We start from the raw sequence: 20743 nt of genomic DNA, 5'->3' as shown, positions 1-20743 counted from the left end.
AAATTCCCAAAAATGTACGAAAAAATGACAAAAATTTGACAAAATGTGAAAAACATTATTTAAAAAATTGACGAAAAAATTACTAAAAAATGACAAAAATGTGACAAAAAATTGATAAAAAAAAGAAAAAAATGTGACAAAGAAATGACAAAAAAATGACAAAAAATGACAAAAAAATGATTAAAAAATGGACGAAAAAATGACAAAAAATGACTAAAAAAGAATAAAAAAATTGACGAAAAAATGACAAAAAATTGATCAAAAAATGACAAAAAATTGATAAAAAAAATGACAAAAATGTGATAAAGAAATGACAAAAAAATCACAAAAAATCACAAAAAAATCACAAAAAATCACAAAAAAATAATTAAAAAATGGACGAAAAAATTACAAAAAATTGACAAAATGTAATAAAAAGTTGACCAAAAAATGACAAAAATTGGACAAAAAATGCGAATAATTTGACGAAAAAGTGACAAAAAAGTCACCAAAATTTGACAAAAATGAGTCGACTGCCCAACAAAAAAAGTGATGAAAAAAAATCTGATGACGTGAGGAAAAAGATCAATTCAGTTTTGTAGGTCTTTCAAATGAGGTGTTACAATGGCCTACAGGATTTGGGTAAAGCTGAACTGGAGAAAATGCTCTCGGTTCAGGCGGGAGTTAAGAGGTTAAAGGGGGGGTATTCTGCAAAATTGACTTTTTCAAGCTTCCCATCATGTTATTCTGTCACTCCCTCATTAAAAACATGGCTGAAGTGTTGCCTTGGCACATTCACGTATTTTTGAGTAATCTGTAAAAACTCTGATGGCGGCCATTTTAGGGATAGGTTTGCCTGAGTCCTCCTAGGAACGCCCCCACCTCCTGGAGACGCCTCCGAGCTTTGGTCACCAGCCGAGTAACCAACCACTGCTCCTCAGCAGAACCCCCTCCCCACTGATGCCACAGACAGCGTGTGGAGGGGGCGTGTCTAAAGGCTCAGAGGTTCTTAAAGAGACAGAGGCCTATTTCAAGACATTCACTACAGCCATTTTGAGAGAGACATTTTATACAAGGCAGTTATTCTCATTTACTGCATTTACAGACCAACAGAAGGTTTGTCATCATTATGGCTAATGTGGCTAATGTCAGCTAATGTTGGCTTATGTTGGCTAATGTGGCTAATGTCAGCTAATGTGGCTAATGTGGCTAAGATCAGCTAATGTGGCTAATGTGGCTAATGTCAGCTAATGTGGCTAATGTGGCTAAGATCAGCTAATGTGGCTAATGTTGGCTTATGTCGGCTAATGTGGCTAAGATCAGCTAATGTGGCTAGTGTTGGCTTATGTCGGCTAATGTGGCTAATGTCAGCTAATGTGGCTAATGTTGGCTTATGTTGGCTAATGTGGCTAAGATCAGCTAATGTGGCTAATGTTGGCATATGTCGACTAATGTGGCTAATGTCAGCTAATGTGGCTAATGTTGGCTTATGTTGGCTTATGTCAGATAATGTGGCTAATGTCAGCTAATGTGGCTAATGTCAGCTAATGTGGCTTATGTTAGCTAATGTGGCTAATGTTGGCTAATGTTGGCTAATGTCAGCTAATGTGGCTAAGATCAGCTAATGTGGCTTATGTTGGCTTATGTCAGCTAATGTGGCTAATGTCAGCTAATGTGGCTAATGTTGGCTTATGTCAGCTAATGTCGGCTAATGTTGGCTTATGTCAGCTAATGTGGCTAATGTTGGCTAATGTTGGCTTATGTCAGCTAATGTGGCTAATGTCAGCTAATGTGGCTAATGTTGGCTTATGTCAGCTAATGTCGGCTAATGTTGGCTTATGTCAGCTAATGTGGCTAATGTTGGCTAATGTTGGCTTATGTCAGCTAATGTGGCTAATGTCAGCTAATGTGGCTAATGTTGGCTTATGTCAGCTAATGTGGCTAATGTTGGCTTATGTCAGCTAATGTCGGCTAATGTTGGCTTATGTCAGCTAATGTGGCTAATGTTGGCTTATGTCAGCTAATGTGGCTAATGTTGGCTTATGTTGGCTTATGTCAGCTAATGTGGCTAATGTCAGCTAATGTGGCTAATGTCAGCTAATGTGGCTTATGTTGGCTAATGTTGGCTTATGTCAGCTAATGTGGCTAATGTCAGCTAATGTGGCTAATGTTGGCTTATGTCGGCTAATGTGGCTAATGTTGGCTTATGTCGGCTAATGTGGCTAATGTTGGCTTATGTTGGCTAATGTGGCTAATGTTGGCTTATGTCGGCTAATGTGGCTAATGTTGGCTTATGTCGGCTAATGTGGCTAATGTAGCTAATGTGGCTAATGTCGGCTAATGTGGCTAATGTGGCTAATGTGGCTAATGTCGGCTAATGTGGCTAATGTTGGCTTATGTTGGCTAATGTGGCTAATGTTGGCTTATGTCGGCTAATGTGGCTAATGTTGGCTTATGTCGGCTAATGTGGCTAATGTTGGCTTATGTTGGCTAATGTGGCTAATGTTGGCTTATGTCGGCTAATGTGGCTAATGTTGGCTTATGTCGGCTAATGTGGCTAATGTAGCTAATGTGGCTAATGTCGGCTAATGTGGCTAATGTTGGCTTATGTCGGCTAATGTGGCTAATGTTGGCTTATGTCAGCTAATGTGGCTAATGTTGGCTAATGTTGGCTTATGTCAGCTAATGTGGCTAATGTTGGCTTATGTCAGCTAATGTGGCTAATGTTGGCTTATGTCAGCTAATGTCGGCTAATGTTGGCTTATGTCAGCTAATGTGGCTAATGTTGGCTTATGTCAGCTAATGTGGCTAATGTTGGCTTATGTTGGCTTATGTCAGCTAATGTGGCTAATGTCAGCTAATGTGGCTAATGTCAGCTAATGTGGCTTATGTTGGCTTATGTCAGCTAATGTGGCTAATGTCAGCTAATGTGGCTAATGTTGGCTTATGTCGGCTAATGTGGCTAATGTGGCTAATGTGGCTAATGTCGGCTAATGTGGCTAATGTTGGCTTATGTCGGCTAATGTGGCTAATGTTGGCTTATGTTGGCTTATGTTGGCTAATGTGGCTAATGTTGGCTTATGTCGGCTAATGTGGCTAATGTTGGCTTATGTCGGCTAATGTGGCTAATGTGGCTAATGTGGCTAATGTCGGCTAATGTGGCTAATGTTGGCTTATGTCAGCTAATGTGGCTAATGTTGGCTTATGTCAGGTAATGTGGCTAATGTTGGCTAATGTTGGCTTATGTCAGCTAATGTGGCTAATGTGGCTAATGTCAGCTAATGTGGCTTATGTCAGCTAATGTGGCTAATGTTGGCTTATGTCAGCTAATGTCGGCTAGTGTGGCTAATGTTGGCTTATGTCAGCTAATGTTTTTCTAATTTACCGCATTTACAGACCAACAGAAGGTTTGTCATCATTGTACTGTGATATACCTGGTGCTATGGGACTGAAAAAAGCAGAACACCCCCTCTTTAAAGAATGCAATAAAAATGTCCCTAAAGTTTACTCCCTTTATGTGTAATTGTAATGTGTAAACATGTGTGTTTATTCCTCCTCGTCGCCCACAAAGGAAACGACCATATTTGGATTACAGCGTCATCTCAGCCTTTCCTGCTACACGTGGATACCAAACATCAGTATTTGTGAATGAATGAGCGCGGGAAAGAGCCAGACATGATGGAGTCACTTCCTGGATAAATCTCAGAGAATAAACATCGTGAGCTGAGCAGTAGTGGTAGTGTTGCAGTAAAAGTATTGCAGCAGTAGTAGTAGTATTGCAGTACCTCCTGTGAGACCAGCACCAGGGGGTAGCGCTCCTCGCTCAGGAAGTTGAAGATGCACCACAGTTTGAAGGCGTCGTCCTCGGAGACCTGCAGTTTGCCCTGGTCCAGGTTCTTCTTACAGCAGAGCGTCCAGCACATGTGGTTCAGCTCCACACGGTTAAAGTCCCCCTTCACCTGCACACGCCACAAACATCTGGTTAAAGTCTCCCTTCACCTGCACACGCCACAAACATCTGGTTAAAGTCTCCCTTCACCTGCACACGCCACAAACATCTGGTTAAAGTCTCCCTTCACCTGCACACGCCACAAACATCTGGTTAAAGTCTCCCTTCACCTGCACACGCCACAAACATCTGGTTAAAGTGTCCTAATGTTGGCTAATGTCAGCTAATGTGGCTAATGTGGCTAATGTGGCTAATGTCAGCTAATGTCGGCTAATGTGGCTAATGTCAGCTAATGTGGCTAATGTGGCTAATGTTGGCTTATGTCGGCTAATGTGGCTAATGTCAGCTAATGTCAGCTAATGTGGCTAATGTGGCTAATGTGGCTAATGTTGGCTAATGTGGCTAATGTTGGCTTATGTCGGCTAAAGTGGCTAATGTCAACTCATGTGGCTACTGTTGGCTAATGATGGCTAATGTCAGCTAATGTGGCTAATGTGGCTAATGTTGGCTAATGTCAGCTAATGTGGCTAATGTCAGCAAATGTGGCTAATGTGGCTAATGTTGGCTTATGTCGGCTAAAGCGGCTACTGTTGGCTAATGTTGGCTACTGTTGGCTAATGATGGCTAATGTCGGCTAATGTCGGCTAATGTCGGCTAATGTCGGCTAATGTGGCTAATGTCAACTCATGTGGCTACTGTTGGCTAATGTTGGCTACTGTTGGCTAATGATGGCTAATGTCGGCTAATGTCGGCTAATGTGGCTAATGTCAGCTAATGTGGCTAATGTGGCTAATGTTGGCTTATGTGGCTAATGTCAACTCATGTGGCTACTGTTGGCTACTGTTGGCTACTGTTGGCTAATGATGGCTAATGTCAGCTAATGTCAGCTAATGTGGCTAATGTCAGCTAATGTGGCTAATGTGGCTAATGTTGGCTTATGTCGGCTAAAGTGGCTAATGTCAACTCATGTGGCTACTGTTGGCTAATGATGGCTAATGTTGGCTAATGTTGGCTAATGATGGCTAATGTTGGCTTATGTCGGCTAAAGTGGCTACTGTTGGCTAATGTTGGCTACTGTTGGCTAATGATGGCTAATGTCGGCTAAAGTGGCTACTGTTGGCTAATGTTGGCTACTGTTGGCTAATGATGGCTAATGTCGGCTAATGTCGGCTAAGGTAGGCTAATGTTGGCTAATGTTGGCTAATGTTGGCTTATGTCGGCTAATGTGGCTAATGTGGCTAATGACTAGAATGACCTATTTACTGGCTCCGATTCCCATCTTTTTGGGGCCCCTGGGACCCCCTCCCTCAGTCACTTACTCTTGTAAAAGAGATTTTTTTTTTTTTTTTATCTCAATGAGATTGTTCCTCTGGTTAAATAAAGATTTGTTTGAATGAACTTAGAGGCACTATTTGTGAATGACAAGACAGAGTCAAAATAAACTGCAACACTCCCAAACCTTTACATTCTATTGCAAAAGGACATCATTTATTGTCCTTAGCTTTCAAATGAGGCGTTAGACTGATGTGTGGACAGATGTTTGACCAATCCTGGAGTGAATCGTGGGGGTTTTTCCTCAGGACAAACCGAGCTGATGTAACGACTGTAACGAGGCGCAGGAAGCTCCGCCCACTCGTGTGGGGGCAGGAAGCTCCGCCCACTCGTGTGGGGACAGGAAGCTCCGCCCACATGTGTGTCCATCACAAATGAACACATAAACTGTGACTAAATCTGGAAACACCAAGTTATGAATGAACACTTTCCTCATTCTGTGATTCACTTCCTTCCTCTGACTCTGAGTTCAGCTTTACCCAAATCTAAAGCTTCTGCACTGGTCGTCCTCCCGTCATGGCCGTGTGGGCGGAGCTGCAGCAGGACAGTGAACAGTCTGCGGCTCGAACAAAGACAGAAATGCTGAGAATGTGAAACGCTCAGTTTGTTTTGCTTACGTCACTAAAGGTTTATAAATATCTGCGGGAGAATCCTCTGGGTCATGTGACTCGATCGTGTTGAAATGACAAACTGTACGAGATCGAGACGTGTAAACAAGCAGCAGCTCCCTCGCTCTCGGTGCAGCTGTGTTTTCTGCTCCTCGTGGTTTTACCGGACACTTTTGTAAATCTTTGCTGGCCTCAGTGCTCTACAGTCACAGAGCCACTGGTGAAGAAGGAAGTCCCGGAGCTTTACACAGAACTGTATGTGCTGTAGTGTTGAATTCTGAACCTAAAATATCAAGTAAGAAATTAAATATAGGAAAATTCACTATAAAGGTTGAAGCAGAATCTCCACGACTTCCTTCTTCACCCGTCAGTCTGTGAGAGACTGAAGAGAGAAACGAGGCCTCACAAAGAGCAGACTGGGATTTTCCCTCATCTGCCTCATGTAGCTGATGCAAAGCTTTTCTTCTGCTTTATCCAAATCTTATTGGAAAAAAAACATTAAAAAAAGCAACGAAAAAGAGGAACATGACGCGACAAAAAGGTGAGGATCAGTTTTGTCCGCCTCATTCTGGAAGAGCACAGAAGGACGGAACAACGGAACAACGGAACAAAACTATGCCAGAAAAGCAACAAAAACGTGACCAAAAAGTGATGAAAACGTGACTTTTGTAGATCTTGGCTTTTAAGGCAAGACACTGCAGGTGAATAGCGGAAAACAAGTAAATGTATAGATGTCAATTTGAAACTTTTGCTGAACATCACAGATATAAATATGAGGGAAAAATGTGTTGCACTTTTTCTGTCATTTTATGTTTTCACATAAAAATAAGGCGTTTTGAGCATTAAAGTGGCCAAAACTGCCTGTATTTTGGGAAATCAAAATAATGAATTGGCTTGTTGCACAGTGTGGCTACGCTAGTTCCTCTGAGCTGAAGCTGTGGGCGCTAGTACTTCCTGTTCGTATTCATTTCCATTAAGATGAGCTCAGACCAGTGAGTTCCTGGTAGAAATATTTCCATAGAGGAGATGTTTATGTTTGTGAGGATCAGTGAGTTTGTCTTGAAGCTAATTTAACCTCTTAACTCCCGCCTGAACCGAGAGGATCTTTCTTCCTCACGTCATCACATTTTTTTTCCCATCATTTTTGTCACTTTTTTTTTCATTTTTTGGTCACTTTTATTTATTTATTTTCATTTTTTCGTCAATTTTTTATCACATTTTTGTAGTTTTTTTTGTAACATTTTTGGTCAAATTTTTATCATATTTTTTGTCATTTTTCGTCAATTTTTGGTCAATTTCTTGTGACATTTTTATCACATTTTTGCCACTTTTTCATCAATTTTTCGTCCCTTTTTTGTCAATTTTCTTCTCACATTTTTGTAGTTTTTTTTGTCACATTTTTTGTCAAATTTTTATCATATTTTTTGTCATTTTTCATCAATTTTTTGTCAATTTCTTGTGACATTTTTGTGACATTTTTGCCACTTTTCCATCATTGTTTTCGTCGAGAAAATGTGCTCGGTTCAGGTGGGAGTTAAGGGGTTAATGCATTACACAACTTGAAATAGTGCCTTTATATATATTTTTATAGCATGTTAGCCTTTAGCTTCAAGACAAACTCTCGATCCTTTATGATCACAGGCATCTCTGATCTGAACTTCATGATTTGAACACAGTAAATGATCGTCTACCGGGAACTCACCGCCCACAACATAATCTTTAGAAAATATGATTATTATTCCAGGAAAAGAAAACAGACAGGAAGTCCAGGCGCTCACACCTTCAGGTCAGAGGAACTAGCATAGCCACACCGTGCAACAAGCCAACTGAGCCAGATTAAATGTTATGGTTTTATTTTATTGACATATTAGTGACTAAGATTTTTTCAGAGGGGATTTTGGAGATTTTGTTTAGTTTTTCAATAAACTAATCATCAGTGAAAAAATCTGTAAAAATTCAAATTCTGCCTGTTTTTTTTGGTTTCAAAGCTGAATAAATCAGGCTAGGAATTAGATATAAAAAATCCCTCTGAAAAAACCTTCAAAATCTTGTTGTGTCTCAGCCTGTAAAGTTTGGAGTCTGTGGGAGCTTCTATAAGGGCTCACTCCTGTAAAATCTGTCAATATTTATGAATGAAAACCCGCGGGAAAGACGGCCTTTCTACTTCCGGGTCGCCCCCACCTCGCAGACAAAACATCATCAAACAAACATCATCATTTTTATATCTGACATGAAAACTAAGATGTAAAGGGAGGAAAACAGATACAAATCTCCACTTCCACCACTGCGCGAAACATCAATACTTTCACCTAAAGTGTCTCGCCTTAAATGAGGCGTCCAGGCAAGACATTTTTAGATTTGGGTGAAGCAGAACTGGAGAAAATGGACTCGGTTAAAGAGATATTCCAGGATTTTTGATAAAGGGCCTCATTTGTTGTTGTTGATTTCTGGAGATATATATATATATATATATTTTTTTTTAATTCATGCAGTCCTTATATTTGAAGAGCTTAGTAGTGCTAGGCTAGTGCTAGGCTAGTGCGAGGCTAGTGCTAGGCTAGTGCTAGGCTAGTGCTAGGCTAGTGCATGTCTCTGGTAACTAGGGCTGTATCCGAATGTCCACACTATTCCCTATATAGAGACTATAAAGTGCTCACGCCATTTTGTAGGGGTCTCCGAATGTCCAGAGAGAAAAAAGTAGTGCACTCGAAATTTCCCACAATGCATCTGGAAAAGTAGTGAGCATCGATGGTCACTAAACGGGTCAATATAGACCACAATGCATTGCGAGAGTCGGAGAAGAGCCTGACAGAGACAGGTCTTTGAACTAAACAACACGACTGAATGAAATCAGCTGTTTCAGTCGTGTGTTTGTGTTTCTCATGAATAAACGACCTAAATATAAACGGCTACGGTGAAAAGATGCTAACGTTAGCTGCTAACCTTTAGCTTGCGCTGTTAAATGACCGACAGCTTCCTCTCGAATAATCCAAGACATTCACGTAAAATCCATGTGAAGTAAAAGCGTATCTGTCTCGTATTTATCCATAAATATTCCACTGTCTCATGAGTCTGGTTGGTCTTTATCGCAGAAATACTTTATTCCCGGAGTTTCGTGAACTTTTAGCAGATGTAGTGACTCAATCTGCTGGCGCTTCGGACACCTGCCTGTGACCTACTTTCGGCGTCTCTGAGCTCACGCTGGGGTGACTTTTTTTTTTTTTTTTTTTGCTTTTTTGTGATGATAGTAAAGCCTGTAAAAGTGCCAAAACAGTCGTTCTCTTTCATAAAATAAACGTTTGTACCAATAAATAAATTCAGATAAAAAAACAAAAAAAAAACATCTGCACGCCGCAGCGCGCGTGACGTCACGCAGCGTGGAGAAAGTAGTGTCTTGTGTCCGAATCGCCAACAGAATCAGTGACTATATAGTCGACTATATAGTGCAGGCCTATGTAGTGAATGAGGGGTTAGGGGCTAGGGTGGACATTCGGATACAGCCTAGTAGCCTGCATTAAATCCTCCAAATGTAGCCATATCTGATTTTTAGAAGCTCCTTTGTGAATTCCACGTGTAGTGATGCGGCCGCAGGTAAACAAACTAATGTAGGTCCGGTCACCGAGCAGATCACTCCGCCGCGGCATCGCTACAACCAGGAAGCTGATGCTGCTCAGATATAAGTAAGGATTAAACAACGAGGAGCCGCATTAGATGGTTATAATGCACGACGCGGAGTCAAGAACACCACGACGCGCAGCGGAGTCGTGTTACTCCGCGAAGTGCATTATAACGTCTAACGCGGCTCCTCGTTGTTTAATCCGCTTATACCAGGGTCCCACAAACCTAACATTTATAATAAATGTGTTTTTCATTGACTAAAGTCACTAAATCTGCCAGACTACGGGACTATTTTGTGTGGGTTATTAGCCGGTCACTGAAGGCTGGTCTCAGAGCGAGTCATTCTCCGCAGCTATTACGAGGATCTCAGTCAGGCTCAACGACACAACATCAGCACAGAATCACAACACAACAGGACTAACCCGGAAACACTTTTCCCTGGAAGGAAACACCGATATGCGGCACTCGTGGGCAGGAGTTATTTACCTTTTACAAGGTTTAACCTGAAGCTAAAGCTAGCTAGCTCAACCAGCTCAACTGTTTATGGAAACAGCTGCGGTGGAGTCGCTCACACCTGGGCCCAACTGAAACTTTTATGTTTGACTTTACTAATCCAGACAAAGATGCTTCAATGCAGGATCATTTTATGTACGCCTGAAAATGATGAATAGCCTTAACCGTTTCCAATAGAAATGTAAAGCTCATATGTTATTAACAGTAGCTAACCTAGCTGCTCACTCTCCTCTACAAACATTTAGCAAACACTAAATCCATCTCATACGTTCCTGTCAGTCACTAATTACGCCTTTATCTGATTCAGCTGTGTCAGGCGTTGCTATGGCGACGCCACAGCGGAGTGACATCCCAGTGATTTAACTACCGGACTACGTGTGCGGTTATACCAAAATAATGCACCAGCCAATCAGGATCCAGTATTCACCCAGACCAGGGTATAAGTTATTTTAAAATCAACACAGATGTTTATATGGTTAGTCTGGTGTTATGAGTGATTTGCCTCAGGTGCGCTTTGCTCGGGTCAGACTGTTTTTAATGCAGGCTACTAGTTACTATAGACATGCACTAGCCTAGCGCCTCTATAACTAGGAAATGAGGCCCTATGTCGAACATCCTGAAACATCCCCTTCAGGCGAGGGGGTAAGAGGGTAAAATATGTCTTTGTGGAAGTGTCGCATTTACACTGAGGCTCGAGAAGCTTTTAAAGCCAAACTGGAGAAAACGTGCTTGGTTAAGGCGGCGGGTGGGAGTAACTAACTGATAACTGACTAACTAATTAACTAACTGACTAACTAACTGGCTATCTAACATACTTCTGATGGTTTGGAAAGATATGACGTCATCGTTATCGAGAAAGTCCCTAAAATGACCCCCCCCCCCTCTAACGTGTATTTGCCTGGTCGCGGTTGACTTGCAGTTTCAGTCCTGGTTTAGTCCAGGTTCAGTCCAGGTTTAGTCCAGGTTCAGTCCGCAGCTGCTCTTATTGTGAAAGGTTCACTGGAGCGAGAAAAGTCACGGCCTCTCACTTCCTCTTTGATTAATCATAATGAAAATCATAATCACAATCCCGCTGAAAACATTCTGATTTAGTCTGATCTCAGGTCCAAAGATTCATCAGAGCGATTTCCATTGTTCGTCTGTGAGTCTGATGGAGCGACTGAAGCTCAGATGTTAAAGGAACAGGCAGCGTTTTTCCACACTGAGATATGTTCTTACCTGAGCTGTGACGAGTTCTTTAGGACCTGTCTGATCTTCAGTCACGTAAACACAGCGCAGACGGCGTTAGCATTTAGCCTCTCCCTCTCTCATCTATAGCTCCAAAACAGGTCAAGATAGAAGCTACCAAGCTCTTCCACGTTTTCCCTATTTAAATATGGTTACGTGAAGTGTTCCACTACAAAGTATAATTACACAAAATTAAACAATGTGGATTTTCTAAGCGGATAAAAGGGGGAACTATATTGTAAGGCGTAATAATACCAGGAGTAGTTTGGCGTCCGCGCAGTAAAGTGAAGATTACTATTGTGAAAATAGCAACAAAACTGAGACAAAAACAATGATGGAAATGTGACAAAAAAGTGACAAAAAATGGATGAAAAAGTGGCAAAAATGTCACAAGAAATTGACAAAAAATGATGAAAAAAGAACTAAAAATGGACCAAAAAAATGACAAAAAAATGACAAAAAAATGACCAAAAAATGACAAAAAATGACAAAAAAATGACAAAAAATGACAAAAAATGACAAAAAATGACAAAAATGTGACAAAAATGTGACAAAAAATGACAAAAATGTGACAAAAATGTGACAAAAAATGACAAAAATGTGACAAAAAATGACAAAAATGTGACAAAAAATGACAAAAAAATGACAAAAAATGTGACAAAAATGTGACAAAAAATGACAAAAATGTGACAAAAAATGACAAAAAAATGACCAAAAATGTGACAAAAATGTGACAAAAAATGACAAAAATGTGACAAAAAATGACAAAAAAATGACCAAAAATGTGACAAAAATGTGACAAAAAATGACAAAAATGTGACAAAAACATGACAAAAATGTAGTGTATGGAAAAATGCTGGCCTGTTCCTTTAAAGTCTCTTTCTCTGCTCATGTCCTGGTGTGTTTGTCCCACAAAGGACATTTCAAAATTTTACAAACTTTTACATCATTTCCCAAAAAATTCTAAACCAGTGTTTTTCAACCTTTTTTGAGCCAAGACACATGTTTTTCATTGTAAAAATCACGAGGCACCACCAGCAGAAAACATTACAAATGTAACCCTGTCGCCTCAGTCGTTCACATCAAAGTGTCTTGAATAGGATCGTATAGTCTCACTACCCACAATGCCACAGTCACCGCCACCTGCCGCCTCCTCCATGCATCACTAACTCTCTCGTTTCAAAGAAATGAGCTTCCTGATATGGAGGATTTATTACATGGTTACTCTACTCTAGACAGCACAGACACTCAAAAACGCTTCATTATTTGTGGATAATAATGAATTTGTTTTAAAAAAAACAACTCGGTGAAATTGGATATTTTCCAAGGCTCACCAGACATGATCTCCCGGCACAGTGAAAAACACTGGTCTAAACTATCCCATCGTCTTTTCAAATGTTTCTACATTTTCAAAAAAATCCCAATTAATAAATGTTTTCATATTGTTCCAGCATTTTCAAAACGTTTCCAAAACTTTTTCGACATTTGCCACATTTTCCCCAAACACCAAACAAAGGAACTGACCATATTTGGATCACAGCCTTTCGTGCTACACGTGGATACCGAACATGCCAGTATGAGTGAACTAGAGAAAGACCAGGATGGAGTCACTTCCTGGAGAACTAACCTGGTACAGTTTAAAGTCTGTCACTTCGTTTGTTTCTTTTGTTTCTTTTGTTTCTTTCTTCAAGGTTTGGCGCCGACGTGACACTCGGGACAGAAACAAAGTGAGCCTGACCTTCGGGTCACAGACGCCTCACGCCTCAGTCACGCCAGCGAAACCACGACTCAGCACATTCTCCAGGGCCGACCGGCCAAACAGGAATTCAGCAAAAACAACCACGTCCGCGAGGAGGGCGGGGCCAGGGGGCGGAGCCTGTGGGGTGAGGTGACGGAGCTGCACGACAGGTCAGACCAGGGCCGTGCAGAGGGAAACACACAGGGGCCACAACAGACCACCACTTTACCTTACCCTGACCCCCGGGCGAAACCGAGCTTTACCCAAATCTAAAAGCTTAACCGCTTAACTCCCGCCTGAACCGAGAGGATCTTTTTCCTCACAGCATCACATTTTTTTTCCATCATTTATTTGTTGGGTATTCAACTCATTTTTGTAACTTTTTTGTCAATTTTTTGTAATTTTTTGGTCAAATTTTTAACAATTTTTTGTCATTTTTTGTCATTTTTTTTGGTCATTGTTTCAACTATTTTTTGTTATTTTTTCGTCAAATTTGTATCACTTTTTTGTCACATTTTTGTAATTTTTTTGTTATTTTTTGTCACTTTTTCATCACATTTTTGTTACATTTTGTCATTTTTTTATCAAATTTTTATCAAATTTTTGTAATTTTTTTGTAATTTTTTTGTAATTTTTTTTCATCTAATTTTTGTCATTTTTTTGTCAAATTTTTATCACTTTTTTATCACTTTTTTGTCACTTTTTGTCATTTTTTGTCACATTTTAGTATTTTTTTATGTCATTTTTTTGTCATTTTTTTGTCACTTTTTCATCAAATTTTTGTTACATTTTGTCATTTTTTGGTCAAATTTTTGTCAAATTTTTTGTCACTTTTTTGTCATTTTTTCATCACTTTTTTGTCACATTTTCATCATTGTTTTCGTCTCAGTTTTGTTGCTATTTTCACAGCTTTTTTCCAGAAGCTTTTGGATTGGGGTAAAGCCAAACTGGAGAAAATGTGCTCGGTTCAGGCGGGAGTTAAGGGGTTAAAAGAAAAGCATCCAAAAACAAAAATGTGCTGGAAAAGCAACAAAACGTGACGAAAACGTGACGACAAAGCGATGAAAAAACAATAACATGAAAAAAAAACATGAAAAAGAAGAGACGAAAACACAACCAAAAAGTGACGAAAAAGTGACAAAAATGCAGCGACAATGTGACAAAAAGTTCCCATCACTTTTCTAGATTTGAGCTTTCAAATGAGGCGTTACAGTGTTGCTCTCCAGTCAAGAAGCCTTTAGATTTGGGGAAGGTCAAATTGGAGAAAATGTGTTTAAGACAGGCTCTGGTCTGGTTCCTGGTTCCTGGTAAACCGGTGCTAACGTGTGGCTCTGGTCTGGTTCCTGGTTCCTGGTAAACCGGTACTAACGTGTGGCTCTGGTCTGGTTCCTGGTTCCTGGTAAACCGGTACTAACGTGTGGCTCTGGTCTGGTTCCTGCCGGGGCTGAGGCACTGACCTTGTCCAGGATGAAGGTGGACAGGTACGGCATGTATCCCTGGTTGGAGACGGGACCTTCATCGTCGTCTTTGAAATGTTCCTCCAGGGCCACCGGGTCGTGAGGAACCTTCAGCACCGTGCACAGGTTATGGGACAGGACCTGCAGAGAGAGGCGGCCAATCAGAGAGCAGCGTTAAACAGCCAATCAGAGCACAGAGACAAGACCTGCAGAGAGAGGCGGCCAATCAGAGAGCAGCGTTAAACAGCCAATCAGAGCACAGAGACAAGACCTGCAGAGAGAGGCGGCCAATCAGAGAGCAGCGTTAACAGCCAATCAGAGAGCAGCGTTAACAGCCAATCAGAGCACAGAGACAACACCTGCAGAGAGAGAGGCGGCCAATCAGAGAGCAGCGTTAAACAGCCAATCAGAGCACAGAGACAAGACCTGCAGAGAGAGAGGCGGACAGTTTTCAGAAGAAGTTTCCAGAGGTTTTCGTCGTAGCCGCGCTGCGTAGCCGCTATGCTAACAGCCTTGGTCTCTTTAACTGTAACTAACCCAGTGTCGTCACAGGGGGAATATCAGCTGTAGAAAGTTAAGAAAATTAGAAACCAGGCTTTGAAGTTTTTTTAACGTGTCCAAAGCGCAATGCATTCCAATGGGAGACTAGCGGCGATATGGACGTCCTACAGCAATTTGTATTTTCTTTTCTACTAGCCTTACTGCTACTAGCCCTACTGCTACTAGCCTTACTGCTACTAGAGTTACTGCTACTAGAGTTACTGCTACTAGAGTTACTGCCACTAGAGTTACTGCTACTAGAGTTACTGCTACTAAAGTTACTGCTACTAAAGTTACTGCCACTAGAGTTACTGCTACTAGAGTTACTGCTACTAGAGTTACTGCTACTAAAGTTACTGCCACTAGAGTTACTGCTACTAGAGTTACTGCTACTAAAGTTACTGCTACTAAAGTTACTGCCACTAGAGTTACTGCTACTAGAGTTACTGCTACTAGAGTTACTGCTACTAAAGTTACTGCTACTAAAGTTACTGCCACTAGAGTTACTGCTACTAGAGTTACTGCTACTAGAGTTACTGCTACTAGCCTTACTGCTACTAGAGTTACTGCTACTAAAGTTACTGCTACTAAAGTTACTGCTACTAGAGTTACTGCTACTAGAGTTACTGCTACTAGCCTTACTGCTACTAGAGTTACTGCTACTAGAGTTACTACTACTAGCCTTACTGCTACTAGCCTTACTGCTACTAGAGTTACTGCTACTAAAGTTACTGCCACTAGAGTTACTGCTACTAGAGTTACTGCTACTAGAGTTACTGCTACTAGAGTTACTGCTACTAGAGTTACTGCTACTAAAGTTACTGCTACTAGCCTTACTGCTACTAGCCTTACTGCTACTAGAGTTACTGCTACTAGAGTTACTGCTACTAGAGTTACTGCCACTAGAGTTACTGCTACTAGAGTTACTGCTACTAAAGTTACTGCTACTAAAGTTACTGCCACTAGAGTTACTGCTACTAGAGTTACTGCTACTAGAGTTACTGCTACTAAAGTTACTGCCACTAGAGTTACTGCTACTAGAGTTACTGCTACTAAAGTTACTGCTACTAAAGTTACTGCCACTAGAGTTACTGCTACTAGAGTTACTGCTACTAGAGTTACTGCTACTAAAGTTACTGCTACTAAAGTTACTGCCACTAGAGTTACTGCTACTAGAGTTACTGCTACTAGAGTTACTGCTACTAGCCTTACTGCTACTAGAGTTACTGCTACTAAAGTTACTGCTACTAAAGTTACTGCTACTAGAGTTACTGCTACTAGAGTTACTGCTACTAGCCTTACTGCTACTAGAGTTACTGCTACTAGAGTTACTACTACTAGCCTTACTGCTACTAGCCTTACTGCTACTAGAGTTACTGCTACTAAAGTTACTGCCACTAGAGTTACTGCTACTAGAGTTACTGCTACTAGAGTTACTGCTACTAGAGTTACTGCTACTAGAGTTACTGCTACTAAAGTTACTGCTACTAGCCTTACTGCTACTAGAGTTACTGCTACTAGCCTTACTGCTACTAGAGTTACTGCTACTAGAGTTACTACTACTAGCCTTACTGCTACTAGCCTTACTGCTACTAGAGTTACTGCTACTAAAGTTACTGCTACTAAAGTTACTGCTACTAGAGTTACTGCTACTAGAGTTACTGCTACTAGAGTTACTGCTACTAGAGTTACTACTACTAGCCTTACTGCTACTAGAGTTACTGCTACTAGCCTTACTGCTACTAGAGTTACTGCTACTAGAGTTACTACTACTAGCCTTACTGCTACTAGCCTTACTGCTACTAGAGTTACTGCTACTAAAGTTACTGCTACTAAAGTTACTGCTACTAGCCTTACTGCTACTAGCCTTACTGCTACTAGCCTTACTGCTACTAGAGTTACTGCTACTAAAGTTACTGCCACTAGAGTTACTGCTACTAGAGTTACTGCTACTAGAGTTACTACTACTAGCCTTACTGCTACTAGCCTTACTGCTACTAGAGTTACTGCTACTAGCCTTACTGCTACTAGAGTTACTGCTACTAAAGTTACTGCTACTAAAGTTACTGCTACTAGAGTTACTGCTACTAGAGTTACTGCTACTAGAGTTACTGCTACTAGAGTTACTACTACTAGCCTTACTGCTACTAGCCTTACTGCTACTAGAGTTACTGCTACTAAAGTTACTGCCACTAGAGTTACTGCTACTAGAGTTACTGCTACTAGAGTTACTGCTACTAGAGTTACTACTACTAGAGTTACTGCTACTAGAGTTACTGCTACTAGAGTTACTACTACTAGCCTTACTGCTACTAGCCTTACTGCTACTAGAGTTACTGCTACTAAAGTTACTGCCACTAGAGTTACTGCTACTAGAGTTACTGCTACTAGAGTTACTGCTACTAGCCTTACTGCTACTAGAGTTACTGCTACTAAAGTTACTGCTACTAAAGTTACTGCTACTAGAGTTACTGCTACTAGAGTTACTGCTACTAGAGTTACTGCTACTAGAGTTACTACTACTAGCCTTACTGCTACTAGCCTTACTGCTACTAGCCTTACTGCTACTAGAGTTACTGCTACTAAAGTTACTGCCACTAGAGTTACTGCTACTAGAGTTACTGCTACTAGAGTTACTACTACTAGCCTTACTGCTACTAGCCTTACTGCTACTAGAGTTACTGCTACTAGCCTTACTGCTACTAGAGTTACTGCTACTAAAGTTACTGCTACTAAAGTTACTGCTACTAGAGTTACTGCTACTAGAGTTACTGCTACTAGAGTTACTGCTACTAGAGTTACTGCTACTAGCCTTACTGCTACTAGAGTTACTGCTACTAGAGTTACTGCTACTAAAGTTACTGCCACTAGAGTTACTGCTTCTAAAGTTACTACTACTAGCCTTACTGCTACTAGCCTTACTGCTACTAAAGTTACTACTACTAGCCTTACTGCTACTAGCCTTACTGCTACTAGCCTTACTGCTACTAGCCTTCCGCTACAGGCCTTACTGCTAGTAAAGTTACTGCTACTAGCCTAGCCAAACGTTGCCAAGCAACGTGCAAACTTTTGGGAACTATTTGCTGTGTGAGTCATTAAATAAACCTTTGTCCTTTATAAAAGTGAGTGAAGTTTATGTGTGAGCTCAGTTAGAAAATGGCCGAATAATAAATGGATCATGCAGAACGCTCGTCATTACCAACAGAGCCTCATTTGAAAGCTAAGTCCTAAAAAAACTAGATGGGTCTTTTTCCTTGCGTTGTCATCGTCATTTTTGTCGCTCTTTTCAAGAAGTTTTTAGATTTGGGTAAAGCCAAACTGGAGAATGTGCTCAGGCGTTTAACGATGGCCGTTCTCCGATAGTGAGAGGGATGATGTTCCAGATGTTCCAGCCCCCCCCTGACTGAGCCATAATCGGAGCTGTTCTTACATGAAGCCCTGATCACGTCTGTGCTGCTTTAAACGCTGCAGAGGGAAAGTGTGGGTCTGCAGATGACGTCCCAGCCTCAGGGCGATGGAGAGATAACACCACAGTCATTATTCTCATTATTGTGGGCAGACACTTCCTGTATTTGTCTCTCATGAGTAAAGACAGAAACCAGACTCACTTTTAGATTTAGGTCTGGCCTTCGTTAAGTCTTATTGTATTAAACAGTTATTAACTAAGAAAGAAGGTCCGAGTCCGACAGACCAAACACACCAGTTCAACTTTACCCAAATCTAAAAGCTCGGCGAAACGCGGCGCTCAAAAGTTCATCAACTCTGGGGGCAGTAGTGAGTATAAAAATGTGAACTTCCATCTTGTCCCTTTAAGCTGATCAGTGAAAGTGTCAAAATGATAGAAATTGTTCTTGTTATTATATTTTTAATGATATTCTAATGTTCCGAGTTTCACTTGTGATCAGCTTAAAGGGACAAGATGGAAGATCACATTATTTTATACTCACGACTGTCCCCTCAGGTCTGATGTGTAACTGCAGTCTCTATATTAAGCTCGTGCATGACGGCACTTCGGACAAAAAAAAAACCCTTCACTCCCACCTGGACCGAGCACATTTTCTCCAGTTTGGCTTTACCCCGATGAAGATGTGACAAAAAAGTGACGAAAACTTTGACAAAAAAGTGACAAAAAAGTGACAACAAATAACAAAAAATGACAAAAAAAGACAAGAAATTTGACAAAAATGGACAAAAAAATTCACAATAAATGCCCCAAAAAATGCCAAAAAAATAAAAAATGACGAAAAATTGACAAAAAATGTGACAAAAATGACCAAAAAAAATGCAAAAAAATGACCAAAAATGTGACAAAAACTTTTGACGAAAAATATGACAAAAATGTGACAAAAAAAAAGAAAAAAAAATGAAAACAAAATTGACAAAAAATGACAAAAAAACGATGAAAAATTGACGAAAAATTGACAAAAACTGTGACAAAAATGACAAAAAAAATATCAAAAAATGACAAAAAAGAAGACAGTGAATTGATTAAAAAAAATGACAAAAAAATGACAAAAAATTAAAAAACGACAAGAAAATGACAAAAAATAATGACTCAAAATGTGACAAAAATGACAAAAAAACACAATAAATTGATTTAAAAAAAAAGACAAAAAAGTTCCAAAATGAGTTGAATACCCCCCAAAAAAAGATATATATTTTTTTTGATGACGTGAGGAAAAAGATCCATTTAAATGAGTTTTGTAGATCTTAGCTTTCAAATGAGGCGTTACACTGGCCGACAGGATTTGGGTAAAGCTGAACTGGAGGAAATGCTCTCGGTTCAGGCGGGAGGTAAGTTTTTTACAGTGATTTCCTTTGTTGATTCATTTTCCTGAACTTCACATTGTCTTCATGTGTGTGTGAGGACAGTCAATAATATCCCCGTGTCGTCCCTGGGCAGAGACAGGTTCATACACCTGCTTAACCTCTTAACCCCCACTCGAACCGAACAGTTTCTCCACTTCAGCTTTACCCAAATCTAAAAGCTTCTGGAAAAAAGCGTCAAAATGGACCCAAAGCCGCACAGGAGAAAAAGCGCTCGGTTAAGGTGGGGGTTAAGAGGTTAAAGGAACTCTCCGCGCTCTGCTGACAGGTTTGTGACTCCAAATAAAACTCTGTGATCGTGACACGACACTAACATCATCACGTGACTGAAGTGATCGTCGCGAGCGCAGCCGCTTTAAGGTTTGAAAGAGGAGAATAAATCAAACCAAGGCTCCGGCGAAACGCGGCGCTCAAAAGTTCATCAACTCTGCTTAACCCAGGAGGAACCGGCTCCAGAGAGTCCGGGACTGTCCCCTCTCTGTCCCCGCTCTGTCCCCGCTCTGTCCCCGCCCTGTCCCCCCGGCCTGTCCCCCCCGCTCCCCCCGCTCCCTCGCACCTTGAGCTGGGACTTGGACACCTTCCCGCTGCGGTCCAGGTCCAGCGCGGTGAACGCGTGCCAGATCGGCTTCAGCAGCTCGTCCCGGGACATGCTGCTCTCCCTCCGGGCTCTCCGCGGTCTGAGGAGGAACCTGCGCCTCTCTCCTCCTCCTCCTGCCCCCCCCGCGTGCAGAGGGAGGGGAGGAGGAGCGGCCGTCACGTGACCAGGACCCAGCGCGTAAAGAGCAGAAGCGCAGCAGCGGCGCTCAGCGAGAGACGCGTCACTGCGCAGCAAAACCTCCGCGTTCACCGGACACATTAGGCCCGTTCGGCTTTACCCAACCCCCAGGAGATCAATTTAGAAGAGCTTTGTAGGTCTTTCAAGGCGTTTCACTATAAGGTCTCCAAGAAGCTTTTA

The 20743-nt window shown here is 41.2% G+C and overlaps 1 protein-coding gene across 1 annotated transcript in view; it reads right to left on the bottom strand.

Annotated features, from left to right (window-relative positions):
- swap70b (switching B cell complex subunit SWAP70b) overlaps positions 1-20488 on the bottom strand; it is a gene marked incomplete at its 3' end in the record, with an annotated part of 54878 nt that extends 34390 nt beyond the window's left edge. The window contains exons 1-3 of the mRNA XM_079583310.1: positions 20345-20488; positions 14422-14562; positions 3765-3938 (exon numbers count right to left, since the gene is read on the bottom strand). Of these exons, the coding sequence (XP_079439436.1) occupies positions 3765-3938; positions 14422-14562; positions 20345-20437 (408 nt within the window). The 5' untranslated portion in view covers positions 20438-20488. The remainder of the gene's footprint in view (positions 1-3764; positions 3939-14421; positions 14563-20344) is intronic.
- Between the last annotated feature and the right edge of the window lie 255 nt (positions 20489-20743).

Source organism: Gobius niger (genome assembly GCF_951799975.1).
Source record: "Gobius niger genome assembly, contig: SCAFFOLD_54, whole genome shotgun sequence".
Classification (NCBI taxonomy): Eukaryota; Metazoa; Chordata; class Actinopteri; order Gobiiformes; family Gobiidae; genus Gobius; species Gobius niger.
Note: the sequence above shows the minus strand (reverse complement) of the source record. Positions and strands in the feature narration are given on the sequence as shown.